Genomic DNA, 21633 nt, shown 5'->3' with positions numbered 1-21633 from the left:
TGGAACCCCAGTTTCGGCTGGGCGTTTTTTTGCTACGGCCTCCGATCGCTTGGGACAGGATTTGGCCTGACTATGCCGCTCGCAGTGGAATACATGGTGCGGGAGGCCACGTACTATCGTGCAAAATTGACTAAAATCACCGTCCAAAAGACCTATTCGATGGAATCCCGTCGGCTACTCGAACTAGATGCCATGGGAAGAGAGATCGGTAGAGAAGGCGATGCATATGGGGAGAGAGACCGAGACCCCCCACGTGCTGGGCGCCTGGGCCTCACTGCCCTCAGTGCATATACATAATTTTATATGACTAATACATTTTGAATACAGGCCATCACCAATCTCAAGGCCCAGACATGTGGTGCAGAACGAAAGTGCAAATTAGGCATTTCCCTAGTAGATACTGGCTATGGTATGTACATCACAAAAGCAGCCTTGCATCGTTGACCTCGCAAGCAAGAGAAGACCAATCTCATCAATTCTTCCTTCTCCTGGAAGACCTGGTTGGCTGAGAAGCTACTGCGGATGATGATGCCTCCTGGGCAACCTCAGCCTTGGCACGCCTCGAACTTCTCCTAGGCATCGCGGATGACGGGCCTGCGCGTTCAGCTTCTTCAACCAGCTCAGCTTTGACTCCTTTGCGTCTCTTCCTTGAAGAACGAACAGCTGACGGGGCTGATGGGGCCTGCTGGCCTTCCTCAGGTTCATTTGTATCCTCATCGTCATCGTGTTCATCTTCGCCTTCCTGCCGAGGCCATTCTGTAGAACAACCAGGACAAGCTCTTGAAGCCTGTATGTGCAAATAAATTAGCAAACCGTGACTCTGAGTCTGACGTCAACACGAGTAGCAGTGGAGCTTGATTTAGGAAACTACCTTGCGTTGTGAAAATTTCTTCTTAAGACAATAGCTATGGATTCTTACATTGCAACCCTCGTTAGGACAAGTTGATGCCTGTTGTGAATGCAAATAATACAGATATTAGAGCACAACAACATTTGCAGAGATTCTAGAAGACAAGTTTGCAAAGATTCTAAAAGGACGTCTGTAGAGTATATGGTTCGGAGTAAATAACAAGAACAAGCAAATGCCATCTCAGAGTGAAGTACCTTTATACCAGCTTCATTGCAAACCTCGCATGATGGGATATCATTACTGCGAAACCAGCTTCGAAGATCAAGGAATGATCTAATGCCAAGACCAATGTTGCCCGGGGAGGTATATGACAGCCAACGATCTTGTATCAGGTCATCAAGAGTCTTTTCCTTTTGGTTGAACGAGAAGTTTGTAATTGAAGAGGGAAGGCGAGATTGACTGTCTTGTGTACTGTCTGCAATTATGACCTGAGTAGAACACTCAACAATTCATGATGTCCACATTGCCATGAAGATTCAGCTATGGAAATCAGTAGGTACGATGCACGACATGCCACAGAAAATACTAAAACATGCATGTACAAATGATTACATGTCCATCTTGACTGTCTGTGAATCATAATTGAATGAAGCTACAGCATGCACATGCCCATTTAGTATAGCTGGACATATAACAATTGATATGTTGTGAATACTGTACATATGGATGAGATAGATGATGTTTCAATCATAGCAACACCTTCATGCGATCTTCAGAATTTGTCCTAAATAGCTAGAGTCTGTGTGCTTCTTGCATTTGCTGAAGTACCATAACAGTATGCAAATACAAATGTAAAATGTTGTTTAAACAGAAGAGAGGAGTCACATGTCCGTGACAGATTTGGTACAACAAACCTGGTTGTCAATCCGGACATTAAAAGCGTCAATAGTGGTTATGGTGCCATCGTTTCCAGCTTCCTGAACTATTGCTTCCAACTGCCACGAGTACCATCCTCAATAAAGTTACTCGAACATGTAATCAAGTGACTCAGCACACATCATGCTGAATTAAGCCAGTTAAAGCAAGTGACTACATACCAGTCCCTTGTAGAATGCAATCTGTGGCACGGAATACTTGGATCCAAGCTTGGATTCTTCATCAGCAATGGTGTTGATCACTCCATAATACACAGTTCCATCATACTGGTTTATGCCTGCTCGCAGATCAAAGTTCAAATACTTGAGCTCATTGTTGATCTTCCCAAGCGTGTCAACGAACAGTTGCTTGTGAGTGGCTGCAAGTCATGATATAAGGAATAAACAACTGTAGTCAGTTGAACTCAAATGTTACATCCAGTACTGTAGTCAGATAAACTGAAATGTTACATAAACAACTGTAGTCAGATAAACTGAAATGTTACATCCAGTAGGCGGTATGTCTAGTAAAATACACATGTTCTATAATTTGTTCATAGCCACACAATTCAACCAGCCAGCCATGTCCTAATTGAACTGAAAAAGATACAGAATTCACACACGCACAGACGAAAACCAACCAAGACCAAAGAAAATCCCTTTACTGAAAGGAAATGCTTTGAACCCTAGAGGCCCTAAATCAGTAAATCCACACCAACTGTACAAGAGGGCCAACTTCCAATTGTAGCAACAAACAATCACCAGGGACAGGGTAACTCCACACCGAAGCACTACCATTACACCCCTCAAAAGCGAACAGGCGCTTGACTGAAACCCCCTACACGCGCAATACATCGAACACCTGGGCGGCGGCTACGTGGCAAAGAGCAGAGGGATGTCGATCCAATGATCTAACCGGTTTCGGAAGGAGCAGAAGGTAAGAGAGGAGGGCGGAGCGGGCGTGGGTTTCCCGTACCGGGGTTCTTGCCGCCGGTCATGTCGGTGAAGAGGGCGTGGAAGTCCGGCTCCGGGAGCGGGCCCCGCGAGAGCAGCGCCTGCAGCAGCGTGTGGTGCCGCCACGTCAGCGGCGCCATGGACGACCCTCCTCGCTCAAGTCTCGCCGCCTTGCTCCCTTCCTCGGCCGCGCTTCGTGGCTTGCGGGGTTGCCCGGAGGGGGAGGGGATTGGGAGGGAGGAGCACAGACAAAACCCTAGCGGGTGGGGAATCGATGTGGGGTTGGGGTTGGGAAATGTTCGCGGGAAGACGGCGGGAAATGCTCGTTTCGCGCCGAAACCCCGAGATGCTGATGGGCCGGGTTGGGCCACTGCGGTTTTGTTTACCGCGTTTCTCGGGAGCCCACAGGAAATACGTTTTCTCAGGAACAAAGCGAGAAGGCAAAATACCGAATTCCTTTAAAAGTTGTAAATTTATGCATTTATTGTATGCTTTTGGGAATCACAAACTTATTGTGATACTAGCGCCTACAGTTTTTTTTCCCTTTCGCGTGCCATTGGAGGTTTAGATTTCTTCAAACGAAATTTGAGTTTAGAATTTCAATACAAAGATTCTTCTATTTTAGCTAGTGATACTAGATAAGGTTCAAAAGGATACACTACACATTTTCCTTGTATCGGTCTGCTCTTGCTAGTAAAGGTCGACAACGGATCGAAGGCTTCTTTTGCTCATGTACATACCATAGCTAGCTGATATCACTAGCGTGTTTCCTTTTCCGAGCTATAGCTTGCTGGCGATATTTTCTTTCCTTTCCTTTCATTTCCTTCCTGGAGTTACTTGCTTGACCTATTCTGCTTGCTTGCTTGTCTGCTGACGCAGCCAAGCCTATAGCTTAGCTTGTGCCAGTTGGGATTACAAAGGCAGATTAACTAATCCAGACGACCAGCATCTCATAACACGAGTCATGTATTCTAGAAAAATAACACAAGTCATCAGGTGTTGCATTGCATTGCATCATGTGTCATTGTAAAATCACAATCTCCGATCAACCGTCCGATTCGGTCAGACGCACGACTCGAGATCGTGATCGGACGGCTGAGTCACGAGAAGAGAAATAATCAAAAGAGGGAAAACTCTGGATTATTGGCATACAGCTGCATGCATGCCCCAGTTTAGACTAGATCAGCAGGCAAGCGACGACAAGTGGTGTGATACAAGGAAACAAAGGCTGCTTTCGTTGAACTGTTCTCTCGTGCCGTTTGAGTAAGCGGTTGTGGATATTGAAATACTGCTACTAAGTAAAACAATTAAGTACTCTCTCCGTTCCATAATTCTTGTCGAAATATTACATGTATCTAGACTTTTTTAAAAATAAACATATTTTTTTTTGATGAATTGGAGACAAGAATTATGTAAAGGGGAGTACTAACTAACAAGGAGTAAAGCAAGAGAAAGAAACAACGGGACAAGAGCCAGCTCGAAGCACGAAACCTTGGATATGTATAGCCGCCCGACCACTATGCTCTGTCACTTTGTTTTATATTGCTCTGGTTTCTTAAAAATAGCATTGTTATGATAGTACTGTAGTTAAATTGGGAGTACGTACGCAAGATCAATCGCTTCGTCTTAACTTAACCCAGGAGGTTAATTGAGTCCTGCTATGTGTACGGCGATTTATTTTTTAAGATAACGTTACAATACTTGTATCTAACCGTCCATGCATGGGACAAATCACAGCGCATCCGTCAGATTGACCACCGTACAGAACGTCGTACATGCAGTAGTTCCGGAGGTCAGAAAAAAGAAGATTAGAAAGATTATTTTGGGACGGAAGGAGTATATGTATTGTGCATGCTGCTGCATCGCTATTGTTATCTTGATGGTCATGGGATGACTTCATCTAGGTTTGTGTCATTGCGTGGCTAGCTATAGTGGAATTTCACAGAGCCGATTAATGTCTTCGTTGCTGATGAAGCAGAAGAAAACAATTTGAGGCACATGATCATTTTAAAAAATTACATACTTCAGCCGTGGCGTGAATTTCGTCCTTCAATTTTCATAATCGGGGCGGTTAGTATATATATTTGTTCGCACCAAAAAGTAGTAAGGGAACCTGCGATAAATTGAGGGCGAAAAATACACTTGACTTGATACAAATTAGTATATCACTCAACATTTTCTTTTCTTTGTCTTGCGACGGAATGAGGATGCACTGTATGTCTGTATATACGAAGAATTCCCAAACAACCGAAAGTACACCCCGAAACCACCCCTCTAAAACCGGAAATTCAAATCCACTCCACCACCAAATAACTTCTTTGCATTGACTTTTTGACTCTACACACCCTCCGAAAATCCGAATTAATACTTCTAGCCGTTAAAGGAAATTGATGTCCCCTGTGCCGGCGGCCAGCGGCCGGCGAGCCGGAGACGAAGAAGACGACGGATGCGAGCGACCAGCGGCCTTCACCACCACCACCAGAGGAACGGCCGGACCTTGACCCTGCACCCTCTGCTCCCCGCCGCAACCCCGCCGCCGCCGGCGAGGCCGTCCACCGTGACCTGGCAGGTGGCCTTGACGTCCACCGTCCACGTCCGCAGCGGCGTCTTCCCGAACCGCAGCCTGACCGGCACGCGGGCCTCCACCGCCATCGCCTCCCTCCTCCTCCGCTCGTCGCCGCCAAAGCTCGCGCCTGTCGTCGCCATCGCCACGGTGAAATCCGTCACGTTCCTCTGCGCCTGCACGAACGCCGGCCACTTCCCGGCCGCGAGTGGGGAGGATCCGTCGTAGGAGAGCTCCACCTCGCCGCCGGAGAGGTACTCCACGCCCACCTTCCTATTGCCGCCGTTGTCCGCCCGCACGGCGACGGAGCCGGAGACGACGGAGGGGTCGGTGGCGTTGAGGCCGCGGAGGTTGATGGAGGAAACGGAGAAGGAAGGGGGTTTGGGGCGGAATACGAGGTACACAATCCCGAGGAAGGCGGCGGCGGCGACGAGGAGCAGCAGCAGCAGCGCGCAGGCGGAGCAGCAGGCGCGGCGGAGGCGGCGGCGGCGCGCCGGGCGGGTCGAGAGGCTCTTGTAGCGGCGCGCGCGGTCGGGGGGCGGCACCCGGAGCACCTGGTCCTTGGGGATCTGGACGATGTATGCCGGCTTCGGCGCCGGCGCCGGCGGAGGTGGGGGGCCGTGGAAGGCGGCCGCCGCCGGGTGGAGCGGCGTGGTCTCCGTGGCCGCGGCGGCGGCGGCGTCCGCGTCCGGGTCCTTGGCCGGCGCCGGAGGGGGCGATGCGGGGTGGCGCGGCGGGGAAGGAGGCATGGGGTGGACGCGGTCGGCCATGGCGGCCGCGTGGCGATGGGAGCTCTGAGGAAGAATTTTAACGGGGAAGTGTGTAGCGTGAGAAGTGTGGCTTGCGAGGGAGACGACGCTTGTGTTGAATTTGTAGAGAGGAGAGCGCGTGAAGGGGATTTAATGGGAAGCGGTCATATGAGAGAGGATCTCACGCTTTCAAACCTTGGCCTTCATTTATTTATTTATTAAATTTTATTTTATTTTCTCAGACACCTTATTTATTTTAATGATATTATCCTTCTTCTTTTTGTGAAAACCGTGTGTTATTTGGTCTCGATTTGAATTGTGCTACGCTGAACTTATTTCATAATATATGCCGCGAAAACTGTTGCCGAAAAAAAAAACTGGCATAAACTTTGCCTTGTACGACTACAAAAAAGGGTTTTGATGGAGAAGTTTCAATATCTTGTCATGTAATTCGTGCCTTCGGAAAAATATTAGCATCAAGCAACTTGTTATCAATATTCATATATTGAAGAAATTTGTTCTCGATTGTTTCGAAGCAAGTTCCATTATTTACTGGACTCGGCGTTATCCTTTTGTCTTGTAGGTTGTGGCTTCTTTGCTTGCTGGCTACAGACTACAGAGCAGAGAGTAGTGTACAGCTTTACGCGTTTCACATGTATACTAAGTTTGCATATATTTTTTTCGAACCGGAATATACTAGTTTGCATTTGGACGATTTTGAGAGTTCCTTCTCTTTTTTTAGCCCACTATGGAGTACTACTACGTTACAGCTTGGGCAGTTGGGCTACAGTTTCCTGCTGGCCTGGGTCAAAAAAATAGTTTGGCATCCAACAAAGTTCTTACTATAAAATATTTATATAATATAAGCAAAAAATATAGCAAAACCGATTATGTAGTAATCCGTGCTGTGGTTATTTGTGTTCTACTAAAAAAAATTAAATTCATACATGCATCGAAAGTTCGGAACTAGCTCAATGACTTGTGGATCCTGTGGATGTTGTAACTTCAAACATATTCTCGGCGTGCTTCCCTTTCAACAACAATAGATTCAGAGCTCAATTCGCTTCACCTTCACCTCCATCTCGAGACATCATGTTTATTTTGTTATGCCGATCGCTTTAACTGCTGATCGAAAACGGAGCCGACATCTTCTTCTTTGACGGGCTCTGTTTCAAGAACTAGAATGTCAGAAACACTCCCTCCTGTATCTTGAGCAAGCTTGTTCTCTGAACTCAGAGGCATCTTTGCTTGTGCATCTTCTTCTAGTTGCTTGAATAGTGTTTTCATCTCTTCAGCTGAGCTTGCCTCAATAACATGAAGCTCAGAACTATCTGCAGTCTGCTCATCTCCCCCAGCAAACAGCTTTCTGGACCCATCTTCAGTTGGGAGTTCTGAAGTATGCTCATCTGCTTCAGGTGATGCTTCACTTAATTTTTCTTGAATCGGCTTGTCGACGCAAATGGAGTCAGAAGCATCACATGTGGGTGCTTCTTCATTGAGTTGTGAAAATTGTGATTTCAGTTCTTCAATTGAACTTGCTTCAATGGTGTGCAACCCAGGGTCTGAAGATAGCGCCAGGTTACTCGAGTCATCTTCGAGTTGAACTGCCAGGGGTTGCCCGATAATGGGCTCAGAAATGGCTTGCACTAGTACTTCCTCCATACGGCACCTAAATAATGAATTAACTTCGTCCATGGAATCCGCTCGGACTACATGTTGCTCAGAATTATTTACTTCTGAGATACATGACATCGGTTGCTCACTACCTGGAAGACATTAACCTTAGTTCAGCAAAAATTTCCAATACACAAATTGCATTATATCTGTTATTGTTAGTCTGATAAAAGGTGGTACAATTCTACCTGCATGAACTGAATCCTTCGCTTCTGAAGTTCTGGATATGTTTTCCATTATAGGAAATGAATTTATACCATTGCTGAAATCGGCACTGACATTACCTTCAAGCATTTCACAACCCACTTTTAACATGTTGGCGTCTGAAATTGCTTCACTTAATACATTGATCTCTTCACCTATATGTGTTTCCAGTGAACCAGATAACTCGCCATTGTTCCCTTCTTGCTCAGCATCGCAGCCTGAATGACTACCATGAGCAGCTTCTCCACTGATTTCACCTTTCCCCAATTTGAGGCCATTGCCGTCTGGATCAGTAGAGCATCTTCCATGTAAGTTTCCATGCTTTCTAGGCTGTGTTGCCGGAGAATACGAACGAGGAGTCCAAGTTTCTTGCAATTTACTGGCATGGTCCAATATTTGGTCGGAAGGAAGACCAAATAAGTTTTGCCGTGGAAGGAGAACAGATGGTGCTGAATCAGGTATCTGGGGTAACTCTATCACTTCCGAGCCATTTGAAGGATCAAATGGCTTCCCCCTAGGTGTGGAAATGGAGGGAACCTGGACATGGAAACATGACGCCTCCTTCAGTTTATGTGTAACATCAGTGGTTTGCAAGTTCATTAGCCTCTGGTCAAGTTCAAACTTCAGGATATTCTTTGCTCTTTGCAGCTCCATCAGACTATCTACCGTACTGTTCTTTCCCATAATGTCCTGATGAGTTCCATCATCTTTATTCTCTTCATCTTCATCATTTGAGATACCATTCTCCTCCTCCTCCTCAAGTTCATCTTCGTCATCATCGTCCTCAAGGTCATCTTCGTCGTCATCTGATGAAGAATTCAAGTTGTACCTGGATGCCAAGGTGGGGTGACCAGTCCCCAAGTCTATCAGTGGATGCAACTCTTCTAGCATCGGAATAATGTCGGTCATCGATGCATCAGGTGAAGAACTCTCATCAGTACAATCAGATTCAGAATCATAACAACGATCCTGCCAATCAGCAGATTGCCAGCATGGGCTCGTGGATTCACCCAACTGATACTGATTGTGTACTTCACTGTTACCTCTTTCAGTATTGCTGCTCTCTAATTCTTGCAGCTCAGCCTTCTCACTGATTTCCTCAGTATGCTCTTCACTTCCTAGAACGACGTTGCTCTGGGCATATTTAGAAGGCTCTGAGCTAAGAACAATATCATGTGCATTATCGGCGAGAGCTCTCTCCTCGACATACACTCCTAAGCTGTCAGTTCTCTTCTCGACAATTACATCCTCAACCTCCTTGGTTGGGCAGTCAACAACAGAAGTTTTGGATTTCAGGGACAAAGTCTGTTGATTCTCAGATGCTTCCTCTCCAATCGCTTTGGGAGCACATGGTTCACCATAACTCAAAAGGGCTCCCAGCAGAAGTCCGGTCAACAAGAACAGCGGAGAGTAAGACACTAGGAAAGCAAGTAGAGGAGGACAAATCCTGTGTAGAAGCAGCAACAAAATTCCAGCGCCTAGCACCATAGGATAATCACAAGCAGATCGACAGCCAATTCCAATAGAGGAATGCAGTATTCTCTTGAGGTGCAGAACAAGATTGTTTGCACCAACATCCATAGTGATCTGCTAAAATTTGTTTCGGTACACAATTCTGGCCTGGTAATAGTGAAGTAAGAAGCAGATCATTAGCATGGGAATTTTTTCTATACTAGTGAGCATGTGCAGCTGAACTGAACTCATGATATAGGGGGATCAAGTCAGCATCATTTCAGTTGCAGATTTGGGGAAACAGAGGAAATGGTTGTTATGTGATGCTTACCATTGGAAAACACATCATCTACTGGTCTAACATTGAACATTCATAAGAACACTGTTCTACAAGATGAACTGAACATATCATTGACACCAAGAGCGACAAATTTTAGCAGACACCCAGCCCTTCATTAAACAGCTGATTTCTAATCACTCTTGAATTGCAAATGTCCAAAATGCAGATCTAAGACAGCAGAAAACAATGACAACCTACCACTACCGTTCTAAAAATGAAGAACCAAAAGAAATGTCAGCTTGCAGAATGAATCGTCAGGAATTACACAGAAGGAAACAAAGAGCCATGACAGCATAAATGTTCACTGCAGGATACTAAATCAACAACGAACAAATAATGTCAGCATCACAGCACAGCAAAAGAACCACTGGGTGAGAGCAGACGCACCTGCCCCGGCGACGAAGAATAGAACTATAGAAGGAAGAACCAAAACTTCTTCAAATGTCTCGCACAGATGCAGTAGATGATGGAGTGGATGGAGAACGCCGCAATCTCATGGAACTGGATCAAGCAAGGAAGGAAGCAAGACCCAAAGCTAAGAGAGGCACGAAGCTGCAGAGCAGTACACTACCTCCTTTTCCTTTTCCTGGATTCCTTGCTTTGCAGCAGCACCTTGGCAAAAAATGCTTTGGTCGACACCAAAAGACAGCCTTGTCTCTTGAGCATCTACTACCCTCACCTGGAGATCGTAGTGTGTGAAGAAAGTTAGTCTGATAGCATCATAACATTACATGTCCAAAAGCTAATACCAAGGTTGATTTCCTGCCTTTGCCCATCATGTAGCAATGCCATAAGATCTCAATTCGCCGAGCTGTTTATTTTTATCCCCCTCTTCTCGTTCTGTTCCCACCGGTGCAGTACAATGATGGAGCTGTGAGCTTCTGAAATGGCAACATGGGCTCACCTTTCCCCTGTGGGGGTGTGGCGTGCTGGATGGATGCATCATTGCTTGCTAGATCAACAGCTAGACACAATGGCACAAATGGTAAACAAAGGTAAAGTGAAGAGGAGAAATAAGTAAACAACTCAGATACTCATTTTACTGATCTGATGTGCAATTCCTGCTCTTGTTAAAAGAGTCTCACGTGAATACTTTTTCATCCCAGTGACGGTACATTTGCATTTTTGCATCAATCAAAGAACTTAACTAAGTACATGGGACGAACAACATTCAGCACGGACGGCAGCAAGCTACAAAACATCAATTGCTTCAACTTTATGACGCAAACTAAAAACAAGTCTCAGCAAAATTCTTCAAGGCCCAGAGAGCAACCAACCGAAGGTGCACTGGTGCAGCAGATAACAGGTCTTTTCTCCTTGCATTTCTGAGTACTGGTACGAAATGGATGCAAGTTCACAAGGGTTGGAAAACAAGCATCCACAAATCTGAAAACAAGAAGCAGCTAAATTTGTGCACTACTATCTCATTTATAATCCATGTATTTCCTATACACATCGCCTCCAAGTGAGAACAATTTACACTGAGAATGGGATTTACTCATTTACATTAACATATCAGCAAAGAGAGACCTGAACTCATTTGTATCCTGGGAAAAGGAAAGTGCTTGCTAAAAACAGCACCCGGTTACATTACGACTCAGCCATAAGCAATCTCCATCAGAAATTCAAAATTGTTTCTTTGGGTTAAATTAATCAGAAATGTACTGTTGTGACTGGACAATTGTTGTTAGCTGCCTGAGGTTAGCTAATACATGTCTTGGGCCAAGACTTTCAACACCAATGTGGTTCAGAAGTTGTTCAATATCCTGCCAGGAAACAAACACAAGGAAGGTTAATGTCTAACTAGAATAAGATGTTTTTTTTAATAATAACAACTATACATAACTGACCTAGAATTACTCAAATAAAAATCTGGATGAAACTGGGTACCAATTATAAAATTGCAGTGTAGTTTATTCTAAAAGCCTAAAAGGGGATTCACTGTTACTCTTTGATTGACATTTAAGTTCCCATACATTACCAAACTCCATATTTATGATTTCTACACAGCTTCCAACTTACAAGTAGGAGAAAAACATGCCAACATTTCATGAGATGCAGCTTTCGCTAATTTCCCTAAGCTCTGTCAAACTCATTTAAGGTTGATCATTTGTCCTATCCTGAGTCCTGACCCATATCGAGTAGTACTAATATCTACTCTCTCCCACTAAAGTACAGAACTGCAATTATGGTCTGCTTGGATTACATTCTAGAGTACAATTAGACTTATAAAGATGGCAATTGGTGGCGGCGGTCCGTCACTTTGTTGCCACCACACATTAAGTTTGACATAAATGATTGAGATGAGAGCGATTTAAAGGTGACTTACTTTGACACAAACAATAGTATAATTGTATTTGAAATGTACAGAGTCATATTTTAATCCGTTGCAACGTACGGGTATCATGCTAGTTAGACATAAGTAGGCCTTTTTAAACCGTATTCCATTCGTTATAAATGACTTCAAAATTTCTATGATCAACAACCATATGCATAGTGCTACTTTGCATCTCATGAATGTAAAAGCTTGACCAACCTTGTTTAGCAAGAATATTGCATATGCTGATCTTGTTGTCTCTTGGCCTTCAAAAAACAGAGGGAATTCTGTTGTCCTCATGCTGGTGCTCGAAGGGATTGAAGAACTTACTCCTGAGGCTATAGATGGGTCAACTGAAGGCGCGTGATCAACAATATATGAATGCGAACCTCCCAACCGTAGTGGATATCGAAGAGGAACAGCAAGATAAGATGCAATAAGGGAGACTGCCTATCATTCAAAACAAATAAATAAAGGTCAGCAGTATGTAGAAAAATCCTGTGAAACCATATAAATTCACGGACAAGACTTTATAAGTCGATCTAACCTAAATGTCTATTCGTTCTACCACAAAACATAAACTCATAGAATTTTTTAAACTCTTGTGAAAAGGAGAGTAGAGGCAAAGCAAACTGGCAGGAATGTTTAAGTTGGCATTTATACATGAAGACTTAAATTATACATACATGTGCAACATATCCAAGGAGAGTAGCGGATTTTTGAATCTCTGACTTGTCACTGAAGTAGCTTGTCTTTTTTATAGAAAGCTTTGATAACTGCAGACCCAAAATGGACAAAGGTGTCTGTCCACTTTGGGAGCCATTCGGCGACATTACGTCAGCATCTCCTGAAAGGAAGAATTAAATTTCAGTGACATTGAACAAACTCTATGGATATTGTTCCAGAATTTTCTTTAGCCCACCATGCGACTTCAAACGGGTTCATTGTATTTTATTAAGAGGAGAAATGAAACAAGAAAATCTCATTCTTCAATAAATATAAATAAGCTTCCATGAAATGCCAAGTTCATCAAATAGTTGCTTAAATGAAAATTTCACATGATGGTGACCTTCAGTCATGGTACAGTACTATTGCATGAATAGAAACACTCAATGATTCATCTTTCAAATACTTCAAAGCTATACCGTGTGAGAGAATTCCAAATCAAGCATTGCAGAATAAGTTGAGAACAGAATAAGAACTTACATGGCTTGCAAGATCACTGTACAAACCCTATCCTTTTTTTAATTACCAAGCATCAGAGGTGAAAAATTACAGCATAAATGTACCAGTATACCCATAGGCAGGTTCATGCAATCCAAGCATCAGTAGCAAGAACTTCGGCAAGATAAATTTGCACACTATATGATTCTGGAACAAGTAATATGATTGTGATTCGTGAAGAAAAAAATTCATGCATGGAATTTTATAGAGCTGTATATACGATTGACAACTTATGAAGGTTGCAACAGGGAGATTGACATGCCTGTTCGGAATATACTGGAGTTTAAACCATGCTTGACTACTGGAGGTTGCTCACTGAAGGGCCGCACAGGATATATCTGAACAACTTGACCTATCATGTATTGTTGTCTCATCCGTAACATTCGTTCCAGACCTTTAAGACGACCATGGCCACGTTCCCCTGACAGCAATTTACCAGGTTCCTACAGCCCACACATATAGAAATGTTCGAGTGAGATCCATGGAATAGAGGTGTCACATCATATCCAGTTTGGAAGCATATAAAACCTTTCTCTTTAGAATCCATATCATGAGAACGCTTGTAAATTGGGTACCAGATTTAAGGCAAGAGTACGTTCTGGTAGACAAATAAATTATCACTTAGAATATTTCCTTTCGCTTGTACTCAAAGTCAAAATTTAATCTAGAAACATGCCACAATTCACTGCATATTTATGTAGCCTTCGGTTTCAGTACTGATAGATTTATTATTAGAAAGTTTAAAGAAAACAAATCAGTAAATGGTGAATATTCAGTTCTCATGGAAAGAGTTGTTGTTCATTTCATTTGCAATTTCAGTACAAAAAAAAAATGCATGGCAGGAGATGCTTTTCTGTAGAAAGTTTGATGTGCATAACTTTATGGCTTCTTGTAGAGGCTAAAAGATAAATTGGAGAACATAGGATACAAATTTGGCAATACAGCTGTATGTATAATATCAGGGAGCTGACATGGTCCTGGTCCATAGATTAAGAAAAAAGTGCACACACAATTGAATACCTGCAGTTTACTTTGTGCTGCGCCGACAGTTTTCTCTGCTACTGTCAGCGTTCTGATCTTGACGCAAAGTTGCTCCCTTCGATCCTCAACATTCGCAGACAGCTCCTTTGTTTGCATTCTCAACTCCCCCATGAAATCGGTATGTGCTTGCAGTCTCTGCCTCATCTCGGCCAACTCATTATCCTGCTGAAGAAACGCCTTTCTTGCCTGTCCATAAACATATAGGCAGTACAAATCAAACACCCACACGATACCTCAGATGCACTTCCAGTAAACAGAACCTCTCTTCAGAACAATTCAATCATTCATAAAACACATAAGGTGCCTTGACAAACACAATTCAATCAGTCAAGAACAACTAAGGGCTCGTTTCAGTTAAAATGTTGATAAGGCATCTAGTGTCTGCGCTGATGGCTACTAGACTGAGAACACACGAAGTAAACATTAACCAAGGAGCTAACAGAGGAAGAAATGTCGCCACCAAATCAAAGAATGTGGAAAGACCCCGGCATATCCAATGGAAACGCACCTAATTCACCTATCCTCCAAGCCCACGGGCAAAGCAACGCCGGAGATCCGGTCCCCGATCGCGGAGCGCGACAGGATCCGACGAGACCCAATTATTTAAACGATCGAGCAAAAGAGGAACAACGCTAAGCAGATCGAGTTAACGGAACGCCCTTACCTGGAGCGCGGACTCGAGGCGGGCGGCGAGGGCGGCCTTGCGGTCCCTGGCGGCGGCGAGCGCGGCGGAGAGGCTCCAGAGGCGGGCGAGCTCCTGCTGCAGCTCCTCCCAGCCGACGACCTTGGGCGAGCCGGCGCCCAGCACCTCGCCCGCCGGCACCACCACCCACGTGCTGCCGCCGCCTCCGCCGCACCCCTCCTCCTCCCCATCCCCCTCCCGCTCCTCCTCCCTCTCTTCCTCCTCCTGCTCCACTTGCTCCTCCTCCTCCGGCGGCGGCTGGGACGGGGAAGGGGACGGGTCAGCGCTCGCGGACGAGGGGCCCGGGTCCATGGCCCCGGATCATAGATGGAGAGACGCTGGCCGGGGTTCGCTCTAGGGTTTGGGGATTTGGAAGAAGTACTACGTGCTTCTTCTTCTCCGGGGAAGGGGAGATCCTGCTCGTTTTTTTTTTCCTTCTTCGTCGATCGAGTTTCGAGCCCGAGTGGGAGGAATGGACGGCGGAGCCGCGGAGGGCAGGCACTAAATGACGTGGCGACGGCCCAGTAAGAGCAAATCAGGCCCATAGAAGGAGACATGGGGTTGTTACAGTTGGTGAGCCCAGAAGGAACATTAAACAATGCCTGGTACGGCCCATAATGTTTTTTAGGATGACAGTTTTTTTTCCTTTCACATCTGCCGCGTGGCCCTACCAGTCAGTCAAGGGCTTTGTCTCTTTACTATCTGTCGCCTTCGTCTCAGGCCGCCTCGGCCGACCACCACGCCACGCCATGCCACGTCACCCCCATCCAGCCCACAGCCCTTCTGAGCCTTCTCTGTTCTCTCCCAACATATATCAACCCCCCTGCATCTCTTCTTCTTCCCCCTCAGCTCAGCTCAAGGCAACACAAGCCTGTCCAGCGAACGGCCGCTCGCAGACTCGTCCGGGCGAACACACAGGATGCTCTCCGCCATGATGCAGCAGCAGCAGCGCACGGCCTCCGCCTCCGCCTACGCTTACACGCCGCCGCCTCTGCCGTCGGCGTCGGCGTGGCAAGGCCTTCCGTCGCCGCCGTCCTACGAGGCGCCGGCGGCGCACCAGCAGCAGCATCGGCCGCGGCGGGCGGCGACGAAGCGGCGGCCGCGCCCGTCGCGGCGGACGCCCACGACCTACATCCGCGCCGGCCCCGCCGAGTTCCGTCGCATGGTGCACCAGGTCACCGGCGCCGACGACATCGACCTCCTCCTCAACCCCCCGCCTCCGCCTCCGCCGCAGCAGCAGCAGGCGGCGGCGCAGCCGCTGCGCCGCCTCCCGTGCCGCCCCGCTCCCGTTCCCGCGGCGGGGGCGCTGATGCTCCCGACGCTGGACACGTCGGCCTCGTTCCTGCTCGCCGGCGGCGGGTGCAGAGCCAGGACGCCGGCCGCGGCGCCGACGGAGGCGCCCCCGCCGCCGCCGGCTTCCGAAGGCTCGCTCGATCTAGACGACGGCGGCGCTGGGTTCCCGACCTTGGATTCGTGGGATCTTCTCTGAAATCCCAAATTCACAACCCCCTGTTCCTCCTCCTCCTCTCTTTCTGCCGCCTGCTTCCGGCCGGCTGTGCAAGAGACTCTGGTGGTAATTTATTGGAGCGTAATTTATCATCGCAAATCACGACCTCCGCTCGTCCATCTGGTTGTTAATCCGAGCTTAATCATTTCAAACAAACTCTCGCGCTTTCCAACGGTAATTCCAGCTTGATTTTGACACTCGGATTGTCGGAAATGCGGTGTTCGTCAACTCGTCGGGCAATATGATTTTGCCATTCTCCTCTTTTTTGCCAAGGATGATTAACTGATTCGCCATTTTTTTTAACCAAGGAAAGATATTCAGGAGAGATGGATCGTTTTGCTTCCGAATCCGCCTCCTTTCCTTTCACGACTCCAACAAACATGTCAGTACTCCGGTCAAGTCAGGACTGACTGTCGTCAGTGACGTGCTTACCGCATTTAATTAATTAATGGAACGATTAGCGCACCAAAGCATCCGTTAATTATTGGCAAGGCACCATCGAGTGCTTCGACCCTACGGCAAGTCGAGATGAAGCCAAATTCCGACAGGGACATGATCAGCACGTCCTTTACTGAAAAATGTTAAACGACCTTTCCTTCGATTTCCACCGAAACAATGCCAGAGCGTGAGGCAGAAAAAGAATCGGTCTGTCTCAAGTGCAATCAGCGGGAGGAAGAATAAGTCGATGGGATGGAAGGATTGTGGTGTGTTTTCTTTGTCTAAAAGACATGATTAGATGGGAACTCGTGATTAAATATCTTATAACCAAAGTCATCTGTAAGAGAAAAGAGTACGATATACCATAATTTAAGTCTTAACCAAAGTCATCAGGACAAAACACACTGGATTGTGCAGCGAGAGGAAGAAAGAAAATCGGGACAAGTCAGAAGCAGCACTGTTGCGTGCAGACAGAGCGACGGACAGCAACATTGGTCGGAGTTGCTCTTTGAACACTGTTGTGGCCGGCCCCGGCCATCACCAGCATCCAGCCTAGTTGAGTGGACTGCTAACCTGGACTTCCATTAGAATTCTAGTACGTTGATTAGCTACTCTCTACAGTTGATCTACAGTCGGAGAAGACGACATTTCTGTCTGTCCTGCCCCGTGGCTGTGGCCGACTCTCCCAGACTGCCCGTGACGCCAGCATCGCGTAATGGTGACTTCAGCAGCTAAACCAAAAAAATAACAAGGGGAGAGTAAAAGTCGCAAGTCCCATTTTTTTCATCCACTGGTTGCAAAAAAAGTTTTTCTGCCGAGGTGAAGTTAAGTAGTTTTCTCTGGTCAGAATTTTGAGGATCCAGAGTCAAAGATAGCTGCTCGAGAAATTCGACGAGAGGCAGCCACAAAAGAGTTGGTCGGAGTTCCTACGGACAGAGAGCGACGCTGACTGTGTCTTCAGACAAAACGAATAGGACAGCAGCCGGTCAGTGTCTCACCGGTCGGAACACCCAAGGCCGGCAAGCATCGCCTGCATGCACCATCACGGGGCACAGTAATGGGGTACTCCAGTCGACCAGTCCTGTCCTTTTCTATTTGCTTGCCACCAACAGCAAGATAGAATTTCACAGAAAGACAGATCGATTTCGGAAGAAACCATGAACAGTCTACCGCAAACACGAACGGGTCTCTACATATGCAGTGTTAAAACCCCGCATCACAAGCTGTACTGAACTGAACGGACACTGCATTTACAGTAGCAACCATTTTTCGATCTTCCGTCGCGATATACAGATGACAGGTGGGCAGGCGCTACGCATCGAAAACGGAACGGAACGGCTACGGGAGTCGAGACTCTCCTCGGGTTATTGATACCTGCATGTGCTCAACCCTGAAATGGTTGCAGAGAGCAATGGATTAGTGATGAAAGATCAAAAGTAACAACAATAGAAACTGATTTAACGTTGTAAAAATGAAAGGTGACTAAGCAGATTGACGGCGTAGGAGCAGGTGACCAATCTGACCAGATCAGATGACAGTTCCGTACACTAGGGGGTTACAAACCTACTTAAGATGCCAGTAGTAGTGGTCATGTGTCACTCAAATCACAAGTCAAAAGAACAATATTTTGAACGGGTCCTCTTTTGCCTCTATAAACTTGCGTTTTGGCCTCTCAGCTCAGCCACAAAAGGCAAAAGAACAAAAGGCACCTTTTGCAGCACTCAGTATCGTGTTAAATAGCAAAAGTTGTATGAAGGTGAAAGGGTCTGACTTTGTGGAGGTCAAGTTACAATCGTCCCACAACAAGTCCACAAGGTTGCTTTCAGGGGTGGCAGAAATCAAGTCCATGATACTGATTGATGCACAATAGTATTACATTACCAGTCAAAAGGAAAGAACGGAAAAGGGAAAATCAGATAGTAATGCAAGACCACTAATGCAACTGCTTTTTAACAATGCATATCCAGATGAGGCATCATCTGACTTGCTGCCACAGAGTAACGTGACCTATAGAAAAAGTTTCATACCAGGGTCCGTGAAATTCCCATACAGTAAATCCTTAGCTCTCGATAAAGCAGTTAAAGTTCTAAAGGCTGGAACAGATGGCCACCTTAAATTGATAATGGTTTGAATTGCAGTGTTACCCTATACGGTAATTAGTACATAGTAATATGTATTCACCATCACAGAAATAACGTTCTTTGAGGTCTCACATGAAAATTCTAGATGATATTATGATTGACATTTCATATCTGTCATGGCTTGTTTCAGTTGTCATAGTAGTTAATGACCTAAAATTTGCTTGGTCCACCACAGGATTTGATAAAAAAAAACTCGCTAACTAGAACTATCAGGTTGACAAACGGTACTTACATTACTATGTGATGAATCCACAATCATCCCCGTGTGATTTTAAAAAGGAAAACCGATGCAAATACCGTTTATTCATTTCTTCTCTGTTGTGAACAGGGCTAAAGGTAGGGTTTATTACATGTATGTACAGAAGAAGATTAAAGATTACCTACTTGACTACTGTGCAATAACCTCCTTGTGAGCCTTATATGACAAAATCACGTTCCATGCAAGGGCTACAAAATTAGCGGCAAGAACCTGAAAAAAATAGGCAGTGAGTTAGGTCAGAACAATATGCAGAGTGCGCCATAACGATATTGAAGACAGAAATTAGCTACGCTAATTCATTCCCCATGCACTAAACATTATAGTAAAAGCCATGCAAACATGCAAATTTTGAAACCTGGAGCTTCTGCGGGACAAAGTAGAAATTCAAAAACTGAAAGGGTATCCACAATTGCCAATTTGCTATCAAGGAAGAAAACCACTCCTGTCCATGACATAAATGATTTGTATCAGTAAAGGGGGGCACACATTCACAGTATCACGGAACGCATTGAGAGATCTAATATGAGATTAGAGGTCATTTTCACCTGTTTAAGCTTTGGCACTACAAGAGATGGCTTTCCCTCCAAGGTTACCAGTAAGCTCATGAAGACCCCAATGAAAACTGGGGAGAAGATGAACTGGACAGGATAAAAAACCCATGTCAAAACAATTGCAATGAACATATAAAGAAGCTAAAACTAGGACATGAAGGAAATTGCTATTTACTATTATCTCTTTACTTGGGAGTGGGAGGGAGAAGGAAAGGATGAAAACCTGGTCAAGTAGAAGGCGAGAAATGGCACCTGATGCCCCGCTCATTGTCACTAATTTACTCAAATACAAGTACCTGCATTTGGAGACTAATTATTACACAACACAGGTGGAGAACACCGGCTACACTAACTACTAACCACTGATCAAGTAATTATCACCATTTGTGAAGAATAGACAAGACAGGATTACCAGACATGCAGAGTTGGCCCCACCAGGACAAGTCCCAATAGTGTGAACACAAATGTTCTCTTCAAGTCTAGCTCTGGCACTTTATCAATTACAAGCTGCAAGAAAACAAGAGTAGATGTTGGATTGTCTGAAAACACGAGTAAATGTTGGATTGTCAATTAAACGATTACATATCTGCCCATTCTGCATTTCACATCAAAACTAAGAAGGGACAGTGCTTGTGCACAAGCACAAAACTTGGGTTTTCTCTACTGTTAAACCTTGTCAGCTCACCGCAATGTGGATGATTCACCACAGAAACTCCGAAAGTAATTCAGTGACACAGATACTACATAATAGCTTGTTCAGATTAAGGTGTTCATGTAGATAAAATTTACAATGTCGATATATGTCCGCACAGGCAAAGATCGCAGCAAAATGGCGATACTGGCCTGGGGAGTCCATTCTCAAACTAATAATAGCTCTAGTCTGCAGTTACAACACTAAATTGCATAACTAAATGTGCTCTTTCTCCTGATTGATTCAGTTCCTGGTGGTTTGGCTAATCACTCTGCTAGTGCAACGGTGCAAAATAAGAAGCTCCAGAACATGACTCAACAAGAGGACACGTCTTGAATCGATATATTGTCAGTTCACCAAATAATCACTAAGAAACCCATGCGGCATTGCATAAGATCAAACTCGAACATGCACAAATAGCGGCGCCCACAACAATTCAAACCTGGCAGATGAGGTCCCCGGCCAGAGTCAGCACAGCAGAAGTGACCGCCTTCGTCGCCACCGGATTCTTATCAAGAGACAGCAGATACCTGCACCAGTAATTTCCAGACACCAGGCAACCAGCATCAGTTATCTTACTGAAGCATATAAGAATTTGAAATGGGGTATGCATCCCATCCCAAGAGGTCCAGAGGAATCACCAGGCCACGAGCTGCAGGCCCTTCGCCCTGACCGCCGCAACTCCTCCAGCCGCGGCGTCCGCCGCCGCGGGGTTGCAGCAGGAGGCCGCGCGGAGCGGCTTGAGCATCGCGACGCGGCTGCCGCTCTTCCGCAGTGCGACGGCGGCCGTGGAGAGAGGAGCGGCTCGGGGACGGAAGCGAGCCACCGACGCGGGCCTCGGGGACACGAGGAGGAGTGGGAGCGCGGACGCCATCGCCATGGAATGAAAGAGGGCGAGGACGAGTTCTCCTTCGGGTTTTGCGCCGCTAGGGTTCTAGAAAATCCAGAGCCCGAGTTTTTTTTTTGTTGAGAATGGGAAGAAGAAGAAGAAAGCATTCATGGGCTCTCGTATTAGAAGGACTTCATATGGACCAAATTTATTACTGCTCTATTAGGGAACTTTAGGCCCATTTACGGGTGGC

General features: G+C 45.8%; 6 protein-coding genes across 8 annotated transcripts; 1 reads left to right on the top strand and 5 right to left on the bottom strand.

Annotated features, from left to right (window-relative positions):
- Nucleotides 1–207: 207 nt before the first annotated feature.
- Nucleotides 208–2997, bottom strand: LOC100845442 (non-structural maintenance of chromosomes element 1 homolog). Its single transcript, XM_003578944.4, has 6 exons — nt 2741–2997; nt 1948–2144; nt 1765–1845; nt 1105–1338; nt 872–949; nt 208–787 (listed from the first exon to the last, which is right to left on the bottom strand). The coding sequence occupies exons 1-6, from the start codon at nt 2856–2858 to the stop codon at nt 473–475; spliced, it is 1023 nt and encodes a 340-aa protein (XP_003578992.1). The 5' UTR covers nt 2859–2997; the 3' UTR covers nt 208–472.
- Nucleotides 2998–4819: 1822 nt separating this feature from the next.
- Nucleotides 4820–6160, bottom strand: LOC100845135 (NDR1/HIN1-like protein 13). Its single transcript, XM_003578943.4, has one exon. It carries the CDS (start codon nt 6049–6051, stop codon nt 5185–5187), a length of 867 nt encoding a protein of 288 aa, XP_003578991.1. The 5' UTR covers nt 6052–6160; the 3' UTR covers nt 4820–5184.
- A 688-nt stretch (nt 6161–6848) lies between these two features.
- On the bottom strand, nt 6849–10460 carry LOC100827104. The gene is made up of 3 exons (XM_003577055.4): nt 10088–10460; nt 7893–9528; nt 6849–7796 (listed from the first exon to the last, which is right to left on the bottom strand). Exons 2-3 carry the CDS (start codon nt 9487–9489, stop codon nt 7135–7137), a joined length of 2259 nt encoding a protein of 752 aa, XP_003577103.1. The 5' UTR covers nt 9490–9528; nt 10088–10460; the 3' UTR covers nt 6849–7134.
- A 625-nt stretch (nt 10461–11085) lies between these two features.
- Nucleotides 11086–15440, bottom strand: LOC100826799. Of its 2 annotated transcripts, none has more exons than XR_001407424.2 (6): nt 14947–15440; nt 14262–14468; nt 13504–13684; nt 12704–12864; nt 12237–12463; nt 11086–11466 (listed from the first exon to the last, which is right to left on the bottom strand). XR_001407424.2 is itself a non-coding variant. In XM_010240479.2 (6 exons), exons 1-6 carry the CDS (start codon nt 15274–15276, stop codon nt 11350–11352), a joined length of 1227 nt encoding a protein of 408 aa, XP_010238781.1. In that variant the 5' UTR covers nt 15277–15440; the 3' UTR covers nt 11088–11349. The 2 variants fall into 2 exon arrangements, 1 of the variants encoding a protein (XP_010238781.1); XM_010240479.2 differs by having other exon boundaries at nt 11088–11466; nt 12237–12467.
- A 161-nt stretch (nt 15441–15601) lies between these two features.
- On the top strand, nt 15602–16643 carry LOC106866741 (gametogenetin). Its single transcript, XM_014902433.2, has one exon. It carries the CDS (start codon nt 15884–15886, stop codon nt 16451–16453), a length of 570 nt encoding a protein of 189 aa, XP_014757919.1. The 5' UTR covers nt 15602–15883; the 3' UTR covers nt 16454–16643.
- Nucleotides 16644–17972: 1329 nt separating this feature from the next.
- On the bottom strand, nt 17973–21542 carry LOC100826173 (protein sym-1). 2 transcript variants are annotated; one of them, XM_010240478.3, is made up of 8 exons: nt 21193–21542; nt 20994–21081; nt 20273–20367; nt 20084–20156; nt 19855–19947; nt 19665–19751; nt 19431–19519; nt 17973–18299 (listed from the first exon to the last, which is right to left on the bottom strand). In XM_010240478.3, exons 1-7 carry the CDS (start codon nt 21429–21431, stop codon nt 19439–19441), a joined length of 756 nt encoding a protein of 251 aa, XP_010238780.1. In that variant the 5' UTR covers nt 21432–21542; the 3' UTR covers nt 17973–18299; nt 19431–19438. The 2 variants fall into 2 exon arrangements, with proteins under 2 accessions (XP_010238780.1, XP_003577100.2); XM_003577052.4 differs by having other exon boundaries at nt 19435–19519; nt 21193–21540.
- Nucleotides 21543–21633: the final 91 nt, after the last annotated feature.

This window comes from Brachypodium distachyon, chromosome 4, assembly GCF_000005505.3.
Source record: "Brachypodium distachyon strain Bd21 chromosome 4, Brachypodium_distachyon_v3.0, whole genome shotgun sequence".
Classification (NCBI taxonomy): domain Eukaryota; kingdom Viridiplantae; phylum Streptophyta; class Magnoliopsida; order Poales; family Poaceae; genus Brachypodium; species Brachypodium distachyon.
The sequence above is the reverse complement of the archived record's forward strand: the minus strand, read 5'-3'. Positions and strand labels throughout refer to the sequence as shown.

Excerpts from the sequence above, each read along its gene's own strand:
- LOC100826173 (XM_010240478.3), bottom strand. The coding sequence starts at position 21,431 with ATGGCGATGGCGTCCGCGCTCCCACTCCTCCTCGTGTCCCCGAGGCCC. Across the intron at positions 20,157-20,272 it reads GGGCCAACTCTGCATGTCTG|GTACTTGTATTTGAGTAAAT; the intron begins GTAATCCTGTCT and ends CTCCAAATGCAG. Across the intron at positions 19,752-19,854 it reads TAGTGCCAAAGCTTAAACAG|GAGTGGTTTTCTTCCTTGAT; the intron begins GTGAAAATGACC and ends TGTCATGGACAG.
- LOC106866741 (XM_014902433.2), top strand. The coding sequence starts at position 15,884 with ATGCTCTCCGCCATGATGCAGCAGCAGCAGCGCACGGCCTCCGCCTCC.
- LOC100827104 (XM_003577055.4), bottom strand. The coding sequence starts at position 9,489 with ATGGATGTTGGTGCAAACAATCTTGTTCTGCACCTCAAGAGAATACTG. Across the intron at positions 7,797-7,892 it reads GAAGGATTCAGTTCATGCAG|GTAGTGAGCAACCGATGTCA; the intron begins GTAGAATTGTAC and ends AATGTCTTCCAG.
- LOC100845442 (XM_003578944.4), bottom strand. The coding sequence starts at position 2,858 with ATGGCGCCGCTGACGTGGCGGCACCACACGCTGCTGCAGGCGCTGCTC. Across the intron at positions 1,339-1,764 it reads ATGTCCGGATTGACAACCAG|GTCATAATTGCAGACAGTAC; the intron begins GTTTGTTGTACC and ends TGTTCTACTCAG. Across the intron at positions 788-871 it reads AGAAATTTTCACAACGCAAG|GCTTCAAGAGCTTGTCCTGG; the intron begins GTAGTTTCCTAA and ends TTGCACATACAG.
- LOC100826799 (XM_010240479.2), bottom strand. The coding sequence starts at position 15,276 with ATGGACCCGGGCCCCTCGTCCGCGAGCGCTGACCCGTCCCCTTCCCCG. Across the intron at positions 12,865-13,503 it reads CTCCAGTATATTCCGAACAG|GAGATGCTGACGTAATGTCG; the intron begins GCATGTCAATCT and ends TCTTCCTTTCAG. Across the intron at positions 12,468-12,703 it reads TCCTTGGATATGTTGCACAT|GCAGTCTCCCTTATTGCATC; the intron begins GTATGTATAATT and ends TTTGAATGATAG.
- LOC100845135 (XM_003578943.4), bottom strand. The coding sequence starts at position 6,051 with ATGGCCGACCGCGTCCACCCCATGCCTCCTTCCCCGCCGCGCCACCCC.